Source organism: Hyperoodon ampullatus (assembly GCF_949752795.1).
Source record: "Hyperoodon ampullatus genome assembly, chromosome: 15".
Taxonomy (NCBI): domain Eukaryota; kingdom Metazoa; phylum Chordata; class Mammalia; order Artiodactyla; family Ziphiidae; genus Hyperoodon; species Hyperoodon ampullatus.
In genome coordinates, this window is record NC_136928.1 from 46763994 (window position 1) to 46783563 (window position 19570).

Below are 19570 nucleotides of genomic sequence, written 5' to 3' on the forward strand. Positions count from 1 at the left end.
AGCCTTCATACTTCTTTATTGTATTACTTTTAAAAATGTGACAATAATAAATATATTTAGATAATAGTTCCAGGAACATAGCACCACCTTACTAGACACTTCAGCATTACCCTGTGTTGTCCAAATTCTTCATGTTTATTTTCTTTTTAAAACAATTTTTTTGGGAATTGACATATATACACTTAATATGTATAAAATAGATAACTAGTAAGAACCTGCTGTATAAAAAATAAGTAAAATTCAAAAGAAAAAAAAATTTTTTTTTTTTTGAAATCTACACAAACTTGCACAAGGAACCTTAAAACATACTTTCTGTATACTCTTGGAATCTTCTATTTTTTATTTGGGTATCTTGGGCAAGTCACCCAACCACAGTGAGATAATATAAAGATTATATAAGATAATGTTTATGAAAGTACATTTAAAGTGGTAAGGCCTACCCAAGATTTAATATATTACTTTTTATTCTTATTTCTCTTGAGCATTTAGAAGAAGTTACTTGAGATCTTCATAACATTTTATAAAACATTTTATAAAAGTTGCATTTGCTCTGATTATTTTCTGCTTTCCACTGATTGATTCTAAGGAATGCATTAATGTTTTGGCTTAACCTGATATTCCTACATTATATTTAGTAAGCAGAGAATAGCACAGTTTGTAGAGAAACCACCAACTTACAAATATTAGATTTAACCATATTAAATTGTTGGTATTTAACCAATTTTGATCTGAAAACAATAATTTTATATGTTTCAACCCCAGGTACTATTGGACTAAGTGCTTTCAGTCTTTGGAGAAGCAGAAGAATTCTTTTCAACAGTCTTCCTCCTATTCAAATGTCCTACATGTGAAAAGATTACTAGATATTTGGTTCATTGTAGGTAGCATTTTAGTCAACTCTGAGAGATTCCTGGAAAATTTTAACATACTATCTGATTCATTTAGGAAAAAAAAAAACCCAGTTGGGCCTCCCTGGTGGCGCAGTGGTTGAGAGTCCGCCTGCCGATGCAGGGGATACGGGTTCGTGCCCCGGTCTGGGAGGATCCCATATGCCGCGGAGCGGCTGGGCCCGTGAGCCATGGCTGCTGAGCCTGCGCATCCGGAGCCTGTGCTCCGCAATGGGAGAGGCCACAACAGTGAGAGGCCCGCGTACCACAAAAAAAAAAAAAAAACAAAAAAAAAAACCCAGTTAATTCCCCTTAAAATTATTTTCAGTGATTTCTATAAAACTTTAAAATTAAATTAGCCATAAATTATAAAATATGCAAATATCTTGAGTTTTAAACACTAAAGAAAATGAAAAACAAAGTCTTGAAGATCTGTAATAACCTTTTAATATTTATTTCATTTTTCTTCCAGACTATTTGTTAAATGTGCGAAGGTCCTAATGGGTTAAAGATAACATGAATTATTTATTTTGAAATAAAATTTTATTTTTCCTTAAATATAATAATGTATTTATAAATGACAGGTCAGTTTTATATCATACGAACCATTTTCTATTCAATTTATACAAATCTAATTTGTTAAACTCTAAATTTAGGACTTGTTTTTACAGTATGGTTTAGTCATATTTTTGTGCAATGTCCCCTTAATTTAATGACAAAGTATGTTTGTTTTTATTTCTCAGAGAAATTAGATTTGTCTGAGAACCTAACTATAAATGAGTAAAATCAGAAGTATTTGAAAGTTTATTTGAAACATCTCTGTAATAAAATGATTTGTGAAAAAACTACACATTGAACATATGTTAGACAGTTCTCTCAAATGAAGGGCCATTGGTGTCCTTCAGCAGAATTCACCTACTGTCTATTTAATGTTGGAGAACCTAGGACACATTGTGGAGTATTCTCTGCTGGTACCACACAAGCCAGAGGATGTTCCCTGTTTATTTGCTCGTTAGAAAAGTCCCATCTGAGTACTGGCACACCCACTAGAAGGGGTGATATGTTGGGTAGGTAGGTAGGAGTGTATTTAAATTTATTTTCTCAACTCCAAACCAAGAGCTTTCCTCCTCTATTTCCTAAAATGTGGCGACTTTGGACTCTTAATAAGGAAGCAGTACTCACCAAAACCAGCTTTCTTTGGAGAGTTTGCGTAGCAGTGATTGAGCTTGGGTGGGAAAGTACATGGCAACACCCTCTTCACTGTTATCTGTCAGTTCTGTACTAGGAAATGTTCATTTCTCAGTAAGCAATAAAACAATAAAAATGAGCACACACAGTGTAGACTATGCTCTGTTTATGGTCACTGTTAAATGCAGTGGTCTTTCCTTAAGTCCAGCTATTGATATGAATATATAAATGTTAACTCTCAAGGTTTAGATGTAGGGAAGAATTGAGGCTATAAAAGCAAAATAAAATCCTTGTAATAATCCCTCATGAAAAGAAAATGTGAAATTGTATGCAATATAGTTTATGCGTGCTATTTAATATATACTTTAATATGTTGACTAATAACTGTTAAGTTCCATTAGGACCATTGAACAGCTTAAACACCAGAAGAATCTGCCATATAATTAGACTTCCTTCTTTCTTCCTTCTTTCCCTTTCTTACCTTCTTCCTCCATTAACAAGATGGAACATTTTGAATCAAATACTACAAGTTCTTTGTAACAAAATTGGTACCTACTGTGTGAAGCAGAAACATAAGGAGTCTCCAGCTTATGAAAGTATAATCTCAAGATTTATTTGAATAAATAGGTTGAAACTCATATCACATTTCCCATGGAAACAACACTGTAAGGCAAAGTAAACTCAGACCACTTCACAAGGGACTCATTAATTCCATGATATACTTGAAACATTGTATTGTACCAAAAGTATAGTCAAACGTTGCTCATAATGTTCTAGGGAGAATGGTTTTCTAGTTCTAAGTGTGATGCCAGGAACATCTCTGCTGCTTCAGGTTGGTTAGAGATACCCTTATCACTCCTCAACAGTGAAAAGAGAGAAAAAAAAAAATTAGCTTCTCTAGTTGGCTTCCCTCATGCCCTAGGATCGAGATTCCAGCAGGCTGAGTGGGAGTGTCATTTAGGTGAATTTGAAATAAGTTGCTGAGCCCACCTGTTGAAAAGCATTTTTGCAACTAGCCGGATTCCTGCCTAGGCTGTTTCTTTCCTTCCTTAAGCCTCCATAATAGACCTTTCTGCTTCATTTTCTGTTTGCACCTCCTCTTGGTTCTGGCTGGCTTTTGTCTTCCTCCAGCAGACTGCTGCCCAGATCCAAAGAACCAGTGATTTCCTCCATTTCCCAGTCCTTGAAGCAGTCCCAGATTATTGAGGTTTTCTAAAGGCTTTCACTGTTAACACCAAAAGAAAAATAAAACAAAACTTCATCCTGTGCCACCATGGGAACCAGACCCTGCTATACTGGCATTTGGTCCTCCAAATGAGGGGTGAAATCTTCAAAAGTAATGTGAGGGGCTAGAAAGACGAGAATAGACACTAGAAAGCTCAAGGTATGTTAAAAAAGGAAATAAAATTGTATTCTGAATTTCTCCTTCTGCTGGCTAGCACCCGCCACCAGTTTTGCTGTGTAGCCCACGGTGGAGGGTATAGATCTGGGTGGGAAGCCGCTGCGATAGTGGCAGTTTTTTGTTTTTGTTTTATTTTATTTATTTATTTATTTATTTATTTATTTTTGGCTGTATTGGGTCTTTGTTGCTGCGCGGGGGCTTTTCTCTAGTTGCAGAAAGCAGGGGCTACTCTTCGTTGCAGTGCGCGCACCTCTCTTTGAGTGGCTTCTCTTGTTGCAGAGCACGGGCTCTAGGTGCAGGCTTCAGTAGTTGTGGCTCGTGGGCCCTAGAGCCCAGGCTCAGTAGTTGTGGCGCATGGGCTTAGTTGCTCCGTGGCATGTGGAATCTTCCTGGACCAGGGCTCGAACCCGTGTCCCCTGCATTGGCAGGCGAACCCTTAACCACTGCACCACCAGGGAAGCCCCGATGGTGGCAGTTTTGATGGAGGAGTGAGGGAGTGAAACAAAATGAAGGGAGCCGGTCACAGGCAACTAGCAGAGAAGGAAGAAAGCTGAAATGGAGAAAGAAAGCCCAAGTGAGGGCAGGAGACTTCTTCTGGCCAGTTTTTTAATGTAAAATGTAGCATGTAAGTTGACTACTGCATGTGCATTTAGATGAAGTCTTTCATATTGCTAAGCTTAAACACTGATTATACAAAAAGGAGTTAATTGTGACATTTTATTCCAAACTTTAATTTATTCACTTGTCATGATTAAATTTCTGATTTTCTTTACATTGAAACAAGAACATTTTTTCCTTATTCATTCCTCTTTTCCTAGTAGTATGTCATTAAGATTATGTGCAAAGAACACTGTCATAATAAATTAAAGTTACCGTCCTTGCATTCTTATAAGCTGGGGGCCAAAGGAAAAACATTTGTGAAGATGCTCTTTTGAAGTAATTTTAAAACGTACAATTTAATAGTCTGCAGCTTCCCTCAATGTCAGCACACAAATATCATTCATAACATGACTGATATTCTAGTGCTTGATTTCTGTCTCTGTGAGGGAAGTATGCCTTATCTGAAAGAAAAATAATATTTATCTTTTTCATGGTTTTATATTTATTATTTTCACAATCAAAAGAAAAAGAGTGTGATCTTTATAGGTGACATGGTGATCATAGTAAAGTTGATTACTAAGAGGCTCACTTCATATACACAGCAGGATTAGGTCAGCAGAATTAAGAAGCCAGGGTTGGGGCTTCCCTGGTGGCGCAGTGGTTGCTAGTCCGCCTGCCGATGCAGGGGACGCGGGTTCGTGCCCCGGTCTGGGAAGATCCCACATGCCGCGGAGCGGCTGGGCCCGTGAGCCATGGCCGCTGAGCCTGCGCGTCCGGAGCCTGTGCTCCGCAATGGGAGAGGCCACAACATTGAGAGGCCCCCGTAACGCAAAAAAAAAAAAAAAAAAAAAAAAAAAAAAGAAGCCAGGGTTTTCTGCAAACCAAGAGCTTTTCCCTAACTTGACAATGTATGCAGGTAAGGCTGGATGGACTGCTTTCTACCTTACACCAAGGCAAAATATACTGCTTTACCTTTACACTGGGGCATGCCAATTTCAGCACCTCTCTCTGTTGCTGCTCAAAACCAAAATAGTATTTGATTGCAAAGAGAAAGCAAAAGTTGGTTGATGAGAAAAACTATTCTTTTTAATCTTGATATTCTTTGTTTAGTCCAAAAAACAAGTAGAAAGGAAAGAAAAAAAGAAAAGTACATAGAGAATGATTGTAAATGCTAGAGCTTCTGCCATTTATAGCTACTCCCAAATTCTGAAATAACATAGAGGTCATCTCTAGGTTAACAGATTTTAAATCAACTAAAGCCAACAAATGCTTACCAAAGGGGTAGAATAGAATGAAACAAAAAAAGAGAAGTTTTTTTTATCCTATGATTGAATCTGAAAATATATAGAAACTCAAGGAAAGTCTGTTCTAAGCCAGTTTTCTTCTTCTTTTTCTTTATTTTTTATTTTTTATTTTTAAATAGGAGTTAATATATTACCCTTTCTTTCACTCTTAATACTTCTTTAAAAAAATCTAAGTCTCCGGAGAAGACTGTTTTTCTGAACATGGTCAAGTCAGGATTTGATTACACTTTGGGCATGACTCGTATTTGCATAAAAGGAGTTCCTTTAGTTAAGCTGGTTCTCTGTATGAATAACTCAGAGAAATGCTGGATGACTGGGCAGGATCAGTGGTATTGCCTGTGGCTCTGTGCCTTAGTTAACAGTGAAAAGAGAGCTCATTTTCAAGGAACCAAGTCAATGACCTTGATTTTATTCGTGCATCTTCCTTTCCTAATATCCTACTAAGCACATTTATAAAATTTGTGTCAAGACTTATCCTGTTTTATTTTGTTGACTTTGTTGTTTCATTTTCTTTTCCCTGTTAGATTTTCATGCAGCACTTTACCAAAACCTCTTTCTGGGACTGTACTGCTCATGACCATATTTGCCAAAGGACTCTCCTCTAAATTCCCTGATTTTGTTGTTTTACTCTACATATTTAATAAACTTATTGAAAAATGCGCATCTTAGGTGGGAAATAGAATTTCAAAGGATGTCATTGTAAAAACCAAAGTATATAACATTAAAATCTGTATCTTTGTAGGATTTCCAATATAAAGCAATAAAATGAAACTTTACTATTTGTGTCCATGTCATGTCCAAGGTGCCATTGAAAAGTAACAAATTCTAATTCCTTATTTGGTAGATTGGAAGCCTAAATCAAACAGGAAGTGAATATCACATACCAAATATTTCAATCATTTTTTATTTCTTTTAAAATGAACTCTGGCAAACCAAGTATTTTGTATAGATGTTGTTGTCCACATTTATCCACTAACAATTTTCTATTATGTAAGGCCATATCAATAAGTGTACCTGTGTTGATATTTCAGTTTCCACCTAATATATTTTAAACAAAATTGATGATTTTTAATTCATTAGTAACTTTAACCATTAAAAAAGCTATTTGTTGAACCTTATGAAATGGTGCATTCACAGTTGTTTTTCTTTCAAGTTACTAAATTTGCTGTTGTTTTGTTTTTTATAAACACTTCTCATCAAATGGGCAGTTTAAAAAATACAGCTAAAAAAATACAGCTAATTAAATGAAATACAGGAATGAGACAAGAAATGTCAACATGGATATACTTTACTGTTGAAAACATTTTGATAAGTATTGAAACCTTGCTCTCGCCCTAGTGCCGTAAAACAGCTTTTCCTTCTATTTCTTACCTGATGCCAACCCCAGTGTCTCAAATAGTACTTGAATTGCCTAATAGATACTAATAATATTTTAAATTCCATACCCTTACATTGATTATGTGTAGGAAAGCCATACCCTTACATTGATTATGTGTAGGGAAGACATACAAAATCTGATTGTATATATGTGTGTGTTTGTATATACATATATGGAAATATACTTAAATAAATATATAAAAATATGTAAATATTGTGTAGATATATGGAAATATAAGGGAAAGTTCACCCAATATTATCATTATCTTAACTATATTCATATTCTCACCCTAAACAGAAGCACAAAGTGAATAAATCATGATATACTTTGCCTAAAGGACAGTTGCCAAATGAACTGCTCTTGTACTCATTACTCTTTCTACTTAACATTTTTGAAAGTTAGCATTTAAAAAATAATAAACCATCATCATCTGTGATAAAATATGAACACACTATAAACAAACTAAATAAATGATAGATTTTAGGTGCATAAATTTATGTTGTGTTTTTTTAAGGAAAGAAATTGAAGTATTAGAAATATTTAAAGGCCATTATAGTAAATCAATTACGTAGTTGGTAGAACAGGCATACCTTTAAGTGAAATGTCATGGCTATTTGCAATGAACTTTCTTTCGTCCAAGTAAGTCAGAATTTAGAAATAGAATCTTTTAGAATTGTTATTTTAAGAAAAGCTGTAAAAATAATTGCCTAGGGCAACCATGCCAGCAACATGTAAGAGTTATGTTTGCTTTACACGGGGCAGTGAAAGACTTTTGAACACTCCTTGCTCAGTACACAGCAGTATTACTGAAATTTTGTCTCATATTCTTTAAATGCTGCCAGTGGGAGGGAACCTGCTTTCCCGTGATTGTGTTTTCCCCTTTGAATGGGAGCGATGGAGCGCTTGCATGATGTGTTTGGTGCCTTGCATGAAAAAGACATGCAAAGGCAAGGTCCAGTCTGCATGCTGCTTAATGAATGTTTTTCCTTTTCTCTCCCTCCTTGTCATGTGCTTTCAGAAGACAACAATGTGGAAGGTGGGTGCTTTGTACTTTATTTTCCAACTCTCATTTGCCTTTTATTTCTTAGTATTAATAGAGTACGTCTCGAATGTAGAAGGTAAGTTGAACTTCTTTCTGAGTATTTGCTGATTTCTGGATTGTGTATCATTTTTCATATAGAACACACACACTCTCAACTCCATCAGCCCCAAGTATATAAAACTCCTTCAACCTTAACTCCAGCCTTTGATGGACTTCAGCATCCCATATGAACCTTAGAATACTTATTTCAGTGTTCTGTTCTGCATGGAAAAATGACACAATCCTGCTTCTTTTATTTTAAATGAGAAAGTATTTCTTTGCAGTTTCTGAACACAGTGCATGATTCTTTCTCCATTTTTTTTTTCTTGGTCAAAATGATTTATTTGGGAAATGTTGAGCATTACATCATCTCTAGCCCATTGGTCTAGTTTCAAATGATTTGATTTATAAAAAGAACACAAAATAAAGTACTGACTATAATTAAGACGCATAAGTTTAGATTAAAAATAAGCCATTGGCCAGTGGAAATGAAAGCATACAGCACTCCAGCGTGATTACTGGTAAGTATATTTGTAATATTCTGTGTCTGTTAAATAAAATTATGGTATTTGTTTAAGGTTTTCTAAAGTTATCTCTATCAAGGAATTTTGAGAATGTTACACATTTTTCATGTAGAATCCAACAAACTAAAACATTTCAACATTCTTTAAATTTTTTTTTAAGATTTTAATCAAAATATAGTTGATTTTCCATGTTGTGTTAGTTTCATATTTCAACATTCTTACCTTTAAAGAACTTAGTCCATGTGCTGCCAAAGAAATATGTAAAGGATAAAAATACAAAAAGAACTAGGAAGAACAAAGAATTGTGAAAGGGAAGTTGATGTCCTATCAACTTTCATAATCACAGCATTAACAGTTCTTGCATAAACAACTTACTAGTATCTATATCAGAAGAAGGTGTTTAGCATATTTGATTTTGTTACAATGTTTTGAAATATAGCCATTTATAATGTTCATTTCTACACAATGATGGATTCCCTAGAAAAAGAGTCCCCATCTAATGTTACAGATAAATAACCATTGAAGTCACTAAGATTTGAGGTCTCAAAGAGCAATTAATGATAATACAAAGTTGATCAGTAACAGGTTTCAACATATTATTTGTGATTCTTTCATGGATTCTTTCAATTGCTTAGTTGCTAAACATTTCTGTTTCATTATTTAAGTAAAATAGATTAAAACTTTAAAAGAAATCATCAGTGACTATTTTTCCAAGTGTTGCATCTGTATATGGCTTTTTTTTTTCTATACTATAATTTAAATAGCATGTGAATGTGTACTTAGAAAAGATATTACCCTGCAGGTCTGACTGACATCTTTCAAAATCAGTCTCATTTATAATTGTGCATGTTATTTGAGATCAAAAGTTTTTTGTTTTTTTGTGATTTTTTTTTTGCAGTATGCGGGCCTTTCACTGCTGTGGCCTCTCCCGTTGCAGAGCACAGGCTCCAGACGTGCAGCCTCAGCGGCCATGGCTCATGGGCCCAGCCGCTCCGCGGCATGTGGGATCCTCCCGGACCTGGGGCACGAACCCGTGTCCCCTGCATCAGCAGGCAGACTCTCAACCACTGCGCCACCGGGGAAGCCCCAAAAAGTTTTTTTTTTAAGTATCTTTTTGACCTCTTTTGCATTTCCTTAACCATCCTGTAAAATGTTCCGTGTTTCTGCTCTTTTCTCTTTAAATCCAGTTGCATTCCAAGGAGCTTTAAAATCACCTTAATAAGCATGAATGCCTCTGTCCTTACACACACTCATCCCATGAAAAATTTTGACAAGATTTTCAGAGTATAGGCTCATAAACTATTGTAATAAAGTTTATTCAGTCATAATTTTTAACATCCCTATTTATAACTCCACTTTGGCAATATAGTCTAGCTCCCTTAGAGGTAGAAAGTATAGCATGAACAATATTAATGTTTCTGAGATTAAAAAATTTCCATTCTCACTAAGGTGGTATTAAAAACCATTGAGGGGGCTTCCCTGGTGGTGCAGTGGTTGAGAGTGCCCCTGCCGATGGAGGGGACACAGGTTCGTGCCCCGGTCCGGGAAGATCCCACATGCCGTGGAGCTGCTGGGCCCGTGAACCATGGCCGCTGAGCCTGCGCATCCGGAGCCTGTGCTCCACAACGGGAGAGGCCACAACAGTGAGAGGCCCGCGTACAGCAAAAAATAAAAAAAAAAAAAATAAAAACCATTGAGGAATCTAAAAGTTATATCTTATACAGAGATATTTCCCTGATTTATCAATAGTTTACAAAAAAGTTATAAACTTTTATTAGGAAATATGTATAGTAATATTTAAAGTGAAATTAAATGAAAAATTATATAACCTGGACAGATAAGCCACTGTTCTTAAGCATAGAAGATATCATGAGTCACCAACAGGTCATAAACCTTTTAAACTGATTGTATGATTTTGGGGGGGGGGGTTAAAATCACTTAGAAAATACAAAAGAGGCTAGATTTCAGAAACTTTAAAATACTATGTTAAATAATTTTTATATTGTGATTATATGATGATTTTAATTGTATCTGTCCCACAGGAATGTTTAAATACCCCTTAAATTTTTAAGGAAATGATACAGATTATTTCAATACTGATGCCAGTAATATACAATGTTATGTAGTTCAAAGTCTCAAATATATTTGAACTAACAGTGGGAAATGAAATACACATTTTGTTAAATTTGTATGTATGCTATATTTCTTTGACATTATCCCATATTCTTGAAATATACAGGGATTGAAGAGTAACTTAATTTCTGCATTTAGAATAAAGAACTAGGAATTAATGCTAAAAAGTAAAATGTACCTTCTTGGACAGTGAAATTTTTTTTAAAAGAAGATTGCTAGTATTCTTTAGAAAAGGGGTGATCTTAATCTGAAGTTGTCAAGCAAGAGTTAAAAAATAATTTAAATAAAGGGAATTCAGTATTGTTTCAGAAAACTTCCTTGATGAAATTATATCTTAAATATGCTCATGTTAACTCATAGTTTAGTATTTAAGTAATGCTTAAGTAAAATGCTGAATAATTTTGTTCTCCATGGAAAATTACTTAACCCTATTTAAAGGTGATCCATTGTTTCTTAAAAACATTATTCTGTAGTAAATTCAAACTTTACACCTGCATGTCTGATGATCTTTTTTGTATTTGAACAAGCTTATTTGATTGCTACATGTGTCAGACAAGGAGACATTTCTGCATTATCATTTCAGTGTGACTAAGGATGTGGTTTTTTTTTTTCATTTAATTATGAAACTTCTCATTTTTTGATGAGGGGAAAAAGATCAGACCCAGCCCATGTTTCAGGTATTCCTTTGGGTTTTTTAAAATATAATTTCATCACCAAAGAATGGCAGTCCCTGTGGGGGCAGTGTTCAAAACAGTCTCATCAAAGGGCAAGAAGGGCAAGTGCAATATTTAAGGGATTGGTTGGATTTTAAGTCATGCTCTTATGCTCTTGAATGTTCCAACTGATACACAGAAGAAATACACGGTGCAGCATATGCAAGTGTTTAAATTGCAGTTCTATAACTCTTTGCCCCAAAGCATTCCAACCAGGAGTTGAAAGAATGCTTTTTGATTTGCCTCTGTGATACAGACATGTCTCATAGGAAACAAGATGTCTGTCACTGAACATTTTTGTCACTGTGACAACCCTGCCTTCCCATGCTCCCTTGTTTATTGCTGACTGTGCTCTTGTTTCCCTTCAAGGTCTGGCGCACCTGATGATGGGCGACCAAGGTATGGGCTCTGTTCCTTTTCCACTCTGCTTTCAGTGTTTTCTTGTTCTGTAGCTGCTTTCAAACCATCACTGCAAAAGATGGGCAAATGCTTGCAAATTATCTGGCTGCAAATTAAATACATAATTTTTGTTCACATTTTTTCATATGTTTTTCTCCCCTTTATTTGTTGGTTTGATGTTGGTTTGCTCCTTTGATTTTATTTTCCTTTATTCTTTGCACTATACTATCTTCAAATAAATGAGACATAAGAACTTGTAATTGAAAGTTTTCATACATTTATCAGCATATACAGTTAAGGGTAGTTATAGTAAAGAAAAACTGAGAACCATCATAAATTAACATATGAAAAAAGATACTTGGTTTAACGTACTGCACCAAAAAGAGTCCATTTTTCACCCATGCATGTCAGTTTGGGAACATGCAGACATCTTTGGCTTCTGGCTTCTCGAATGCTGAGTATAGTGTTCTACAAAATCAATACTTTTTCTACCTATAAGCATTGTGTATCTCCTTTTGTGTAGTCTTTTAAAGTGAGCATGGGCTTTATAATTTCTTTGCATGTATTGCCTTAAAAAAGGCAGATTTCTCAACATGTACTGATTGTATCTCCATTTGTTTTCAAATCCTATTTATACCTTCTTGTATATTTAATTTTCAAAGAGTAGTGCATATACATATATTCATAATTCTTATTGTTGTTTCTCTCCTCTTTATTCTTTTTGTATGGAAATCCTTTCTTCATGGAACCATTTCATCAAATCCATAGGTAAAAGTAAAGGTATTACATTATTTTATTTCTTCTTAATATCATCTATATGAATAACAGTGCATCTATATGAATAACATTATTTTATTTCTTCTTAATATCATCTATATGAATAACTGTGAATAACATTTGCAAAATACATTTTTCAAATTATTTAGACCTTTTGGCATTAATAATGGGCACTGGGAGGTAGGTATGAGTGGTAATGAATATTTTATGAAGTTAAGGTAAGAAAAATCCATTAAAATGTTTCCCTTTGTTTTTTTCTTGCTCTTTAGAGTGATTTTTTTGTGTGTGTCAGCTGCTAGTATAATTAGCATATTTAGAAATTAGTGACAGGTTTCAGTGTCAGTTTTTGCAGTATCATTTAATGGTAGTTAAATGATGAGTGTAGCCACCAGAAATATATCATCCTCAAACATTTAACTCTGGAGCGCACCTGCCCCAGCCATTCTGCCTAGGGATGTAAGTCTAAGCATGTGCAGCATTGAAATGGTGCTGCTGTGGGCTCATCAGCTTGTGGTCTGCTAGATGTCATATATACACATTGACTCCATGATAACCTGCAAAGGCAGTGTCCTGAAAGAGACAAGGGAGCAGGACAAGCCTGCTCTCTCTTTTGTGCATACTAACTTTGTTTTAAGAACATTATCAACTCAGGTTTACATTTCTGCATCACTTGGTAAGTCAGGCATGTGTACTCTTTGACAGTATTGGTGTCAAATTTAAAAGCATGCTTAGTTTGCCATTTAGAACCATCCACGTTGTGTTTAGTGTTTTCATTAAAAGAAAGTAGATGATATGCAACTGTGGTAAATATGTGTCATAGCCTTTAAATTAACCATTTTAAACTATGTATATGGTGAGTGTGCCCTTGGTCTCTAGTTTTGTTTTATTTTGTTTGTTTGGGTTTTATTTGTTGTTATTTTAAACACAGGCATGTGTTTCCTTGAATTCTCTGAATCTTTCTTTTGCTCTGAATCTTAATCTGGTGAATTGAAACCAAAGCTCACAGTTCTGCACCTTTACATTAGTGTCATCTAGCAGGGAAACTTTTCTGTTTGAAAAAGCACCGAACATGAGCAGAGCAATAAGTAAGAAATGATATGAAAGTTTTAAATGTGTAACATAGAGCTTTAGAAACAAATGTTTGGATACTTTGAGCCAATAAAAAGAGAACATGTGCTATTTCAGTTTGTGTTTTGGTCAACCATTTCCAATAATATAATTTAATCTTATTTAAGCCTTTAGCAACTATGCAATGACAGTATGTATCAATTCTTTTTGAGATTTTGTGTACCATTTGGGATACTTTCTAGACTTTTTTTTTTTTTTGAGGCCAAATTACCATTACTTTCCTTTCTTAAGTGGGCATTTTCCACCATGTTCCTTAGTGTAGGACTCAGGCTGGCATAGAGGGAACTGTTTATATTTTACTTTACTGGCTGAGTGAAGTAAATGTCTATGTGTTTTTATATGTGCATGTTTGTATTTGTATGAATGCATGTGTATACACAAACTTTCTAAATATATGCACACATATATACCCATTATGTTGTGAAAAAAGTAACTCATAAAATAATATGCTAATTATATAACCATTTAACTCTACATATGGAATAATTCATGTTTAAACTTAGCTGATATTCATTTCAGTGTAATTAATTAGTGTCACTTAACTTTACTCGGTTTTACTATGTCAGTCTTAAGTGTTTTCTGTTGGCATGTGTGTCAAACATATATTTACCAGTTTTCATCAAATTTTATTCCTCAATCAGCACAAAACTACACAGGACAAGAATTTGGTATTTCCTTTACATTCTTCTGTTAATAGGACCAGGATGCTTCTTGGTGTTAAATGGGGAAAGAAGACTTTAAGATGGACTTGGGTATCTTGCAAATCAAAGTGATAACCTTTACATGCTGGTTAATTATATGTATAAAAATGAGAAACATGACTTATAAGTCTTCATTAATTGCAAATTAGTTCAACAAATCTGCATTCTAGAGCAAAAAATACAATCTTGACTATGATGTGGCATCCATATTCAATGAGTGTCAATAAAATAGGGAATGAAAACATGTGAGTAAGTTAGTTTAAACGACAGAAATGGAAGTGCTAGGAGAGTGGTTAAAAAATGTGATCAGTGCTAGGCATTCAGAAAAGATAAAGATAACACGAATCAGGATCTCCCTTAGGAAGATACCCTTGCCTTGTGCCACCTGTTGGAGGAGTCAAAAATGTCTAGAAACTTGACAGTGTGGATCCTTGTATCAGGTTAAGTCCTAGTTGTGCATAAAATATGTGTTAAACCTACCTACTCTAAAATAACTGATATGCATTGTAAATTCATGCTTCTCAAGTCTTCCCATCAAATTATAATCCTGGAGCATTTTTCTTGACACCACTTTTCTCTTTAGGAGGGGTGAATTCAGGTGCTCTGCAATGATCATCTGTGGATTAAAGTCTTCCTTTGTTGAATCCAGAAGCAAAACTAGGTTCAAGAACATTATTGCTATCATTTTGATTTATTCTGTATGGATTCTTAAGTATTTTCTGAATTTTTAAATGTCCAATGATAGACAAATGTATTTCATTTAAGAAGTACATTTTAAAAAAAAGAACATTTATTCTGATAACCTTCTTCATCCTCCTCCCCAGGCTTCTCTCTAGAGGTAAGCACTGGTATCACTTTATGATGTATCCTTACAGAGTTGGTGTGGGTTCTTCCATACTCCGTAATTAACTGTTCAGGGTTTGAAAACTGCAGAATTCCTTACCATATTTTGTGACAAAAACAGATAAGTCTGCTGGAGACATGTTAAGGCTCATTGCTATGTGCTGGCAGAATCATAATGAATGAAATGGAAACTTTCTCACTCTGTAGACCATCATGCCTCATATTTTCGTTTGGTCATTCTGTTTCAAATTTTAGAGTTGATTATTTGGATTTGTTTTCATGTTTTCTAAACAAGGATATGTCACCTTTAATTGGTCACAGGTAGGAATAAACTTTGCTTTCTTTGGGATAGCTGAAGAGAGATAGTATTCAGGGCCAACCTTACTTCTGTTGGTTGTGGCTAGGTAGATTCAAATGGTCTTTGTGACATTGTGTTTACTTTCTTTTTAGGTTTGAAATTTGTCGTGGGTGTTGTTAGGACTATTGATAATACTAACTTTATTCTCCAATCTATTTAGAATTTAGATTTATCTATTTGCCTGGGGAATTTTTTGTTTTTGTCTTTTTCTATGTATGTTTAACTGGTCACTTCATTCCAACAATTATTTACTTATATTTTGCTCTAATGTTTGAAAGAAATGAGTGACCATTTAAATAAGAAAATGTCAAAGAAAGTTACATCAAATAACTGCAAATCCAGCCATCGTGGCTGGTTAATAGCTTGGGAACACAGGTTAATAATTGTCAGTTAAATGTTGATTGAAAGCCTGTATTTTCCATCATAATAATCATTATAATTGTATATATTTATGTGAGTGATTATATATTTAATGTCAACTTTTCCCTAGTAGAATGTAAGCTCCATGTGACTTTTTTTTTTGACCTTTGTATTTCCAGAATATTTTTCTTACTGTATCTTGAATTTGCGATTCTCATGACTTAAGTATGTGAGTGTTGGGAGCATATTGGAAAAGGTAGATGTAGAGGAGGACATGGAGGGTTTGTAGTGGACATAGTAGAGGGTGGAAAAGGAAAAGGAAACTTATTCAAATAGCTAAAAAAATTGTAGCAACAGATTATATCGAATCCTCTCTGTCTCTATCTCTAAACTTCTTTTATTTCTTATTATTCATATCCTTGTCCAAAGCTGCAGTATTTCTTTCTAGTAAGACATCATTCCAGTAGCACTTTAATATGTCTTAGCCTATGCACAGCAATGGTCCTGTAAGGAAATAAAGTCAGTGTATTTTTGTGTTGGAGAGTTTTCAAAAATTTTAATGTGATTCACTGTCACAGTGGCAAATAATCAAATTTTATTTTCTAACTTTCACTATTCATGTGATAACAAGTACAGGAGTTTTCCTGAAATTCACATAAGATAATAAGCTAACTAATGTGGTTTCCATGAGTTTTTTTTTTTTTTTAACTGTATCAACTGTGATGTATCATAAGAACTGTGTTTAAATTGGGTTAGGATTGTAAGCTTTCAGTAAAGCCAAAATTTGTCTTATTTGTGATATGAGCATATTTGCTATTCCTTGCATTTATGAATCGTACAACATATTTGCAAAATAAGTGTCCATTTGACTCTTTCAAATGTTTATTGTTTGATTATCCAGGTTTCTCATGTTACTAGAAGGCCAAGTTATTACAACTGTCAAGCATGTAGTTACACATTTTAAAAGTGCCTAAACTTTATTGTATTAGTGAAAATGAAGATCTTAGAATAATTATAAAGAAAATACAGATTTTTCTCATAACCAATTGTGTTAATACCTAGGTATAGTTGATTCCACTCAACTAATTGATAAGCAGTATCAAAGATTATTTATTTTAAAAATTTATCTGTAATGTCAAACCACAATTAACATTCTATTTACTCTTGAAGTGGATTTGATATTATTAATACTTAGAGAAGAATAACACATTTAGTATTCTTATACATTTTCTTCTGTTTCCATAATTTTTGTTACCATCTTTCATCTCTCATGTTGCTGTGTAGCTAATTTGTCTGTGAAGTGCACAGTTTCCAGTCACCAGTGTCATGATGTGCATTTGTTTTACAACTCTGAAGTACATTTTGCTGTGGTTTCTGTTGTAGAACTAGTTTAATTTTGAAAATAATCACATTTCTCTTCTTTTGTATGGCTTCTTAAATCATATCTCCTCATTTAGCTTCAAAATATTAACTATTCTGCATTGTTCAGAAGCATTCATGAATGTTGACAGAATCTTACTGTATTGGAATGCCTATGTGTGGTGTATTTGCAACCAAGACATAATTTATTTTGGTTTATCTATTACGACTTCTACTGTTGCAGTACTGGAAGCCCCTCATTCACTGCTACCGAACATGGAAAGACCAGAATTTCACTTCATGAAATAAGATATTAAATGTCTACTTCATCAATACGATATACTCAGAAGGCTATGCGACTATTTAGAATTCAGTATTTATTTTGCAGTTCTTCTTTAGCCTACATGCCTGTCAGTTCTGAGTACAATCAAGAAAAGCTACCCGAAGAGTAAATATTTCTGTATTATCTCTTGCTGCAACTTAAACAATTTTGTCATCATATGTATTACTAAGAAAAGTCCCAGCTCCTTTTTATCTCTGCACTATTGGCTCTGTGATGAGAAGTTTCCCATTTACATTCTGTAAACAATTATGACATTGAGTAACTGGTAAACTAAATAAGGATTTTGTTAGGCTTGTAGTGGATTAATTAATCCTCAGAGAAGAGCACAGAAAGGACTCTTCACAGTCTAACGGTTTAAAGAATGACGTAGTAAAAATATAAATTTAGATGCTTTACTGAAATAGATCATAAATAGCAAAACATTTATGTTATATCATATTGGATATTAAAATGAGAATTCCTTTTCCAAAATCATGATTTTATCTTACTTATCCATTTTGAAATGTATTTTTGTTAATCTGGATTTTAAACAAATCAAAACATTTAGGCTGGTAAGAAGGTATTTCTTAAGTTGTGTTGGCCAGTGGTTTTAAAGAACACTATAATTACCCAGAATGCTTAGCTCGTATACTAATGAGATTTGAATCTTTAACTAGAATCATAGAATTTTGGAGCAGGGAAGAACTTTACACATAATCTTTAAAAAATTGTTGACACTCTTTTATTTGTAAGGTATAATAGATATTTATTGCTTATTATGATAGGCAAAACACTGTGGAGATTTTCAACTAAAATAACTGATATAGAGTAACCAACCATTCCTAAGGAGACCTTAAAGACTTGATCCACTTACACACTAATAATCATGAAACAGGGTTTTATCTTCTTATTCTTAAAAATAAAGTTAGAGGTAATGTGAAGGAAACCAATCATAGAGTATTGTATAAGATGCTGTTGTTTCTCATTTTGAAGGTTTCATTTTAGGGGTAAAACTCTACCTTATAACAGGGGAACAGTATAGGGTGGTAGGTGAGCGTCATGAAGTCATAAGACCTGGGTTCAAATCCTGTATTTCCTCTTTACTGACCTTGGGCAAATAATTTAGCCTCACATATCTAGATAATAGGATCTGTATTATTAGCCAGTAAAAATACTCCATTCTCAAGTATATTGTTACATGACAAATCACAAAAGTAAAAGATGTTTTTTTATCAATGGTGATGATAAAATAAACCACACTGTGAACCTTTAGATTAAATAAATTTAAAAACTAATGGTCTGTAATCTGCCCAGGGTTTTAAAAAGTTATTAATATCTTAATATCTTCTGCCCATCCTATGAATACCCTATAATTTATGATTCTGTGATTGTTTTAAGTTATAACTAACTGGACATCAGTATTCTGATGGCCCATACTACAAAGAATATTGTAAATACAATAAAGCATGAAAGGTTGAGTCTACTCAATCAAATGTATTTAGATATTTCTGTAACTCTTTACATTTTCACATTTATCTTGCATACAGTGATGAAGCTGAAATGGACTTGCCTCCCCTTTGAACAAACCTAGGAATTCAGTGGCAAAATGCTGCTCTTTAGATGCAAATTAATGGGCTGAAGGGGGCAGGGAGTTAAATATTTTCTCGTGGACTGGAAGTACCATCTAGAGGAAACATTTTTATGAATTAATGTTTTGCCTCATTAATGACTTAATAGAGTGATATATGAGTTAAGTTTATACTAACCACTTAGTCACCTGAAGACCAAATTTTCAAAGAAAAGCTAATTAGGGTCTTCTCTTCTTCGATAGGTATCTTTGTGGGAAAAAGAAACATAATTACCTTAAGATACTTAAATAATTGGCTATACCCTCACATCCTTCAAGATTTTGCTCAAATGACACCTGAGTCTCAAGAGACTTATTTTGACCATCCTATTTAATACTATGATTTGCCCCTTTCCTGAACTCTCTTACCCCAATCTAGTTTCTCTTCCATAACAATTATTATCTTCTAACACACTTTAAAATGTTTTCATTTATTTTGTTTACTGTTTATTGTCTGTCTTTCTTCCACCAGAATATAAGAGGGCA

The 19570-nt window shown here is 34.1% G+C and overlaps 1 protein-coding gene across 33 annotated transcripts in view; it reads left to right on the top strand.

Moving 5' to 3' along the window:
• Positions 1-19570, top strand: part of NRXN1 (neurexin 1) — a gene marked incomplete at both ends in the record, with an annotated part of 1144386 nt that overhangs the window by 99073 nt on the left and 1025743 nt on the right. For 12 of the 33 annotated variants that reach the window (XM_079720520.1, XM_079720531.1, XM_079720555.1 and 9 more), the window contains 2 exons: positions 7778-7795; positions 11580-11609. The exons of 9 other annotated variants lie outside the window; for them this stretch is intronic. In XM_079720520.1, coding sequence (XP_079576646.1) covers positions 7778-7795; positions 11580-11609 — 48 coding nt within the window. Of the gene's footprint in view, positions 1-7777; positions 7796-11579; positions 11610-12377; positions 12390-19570 lie in introns of all 33 variants that reach the window. 12 more of the 33 variants (XM_079720542.1, XM_079720558.1, XM_079720524.1 and 9 more) reach the window with 3 other exon arrangements.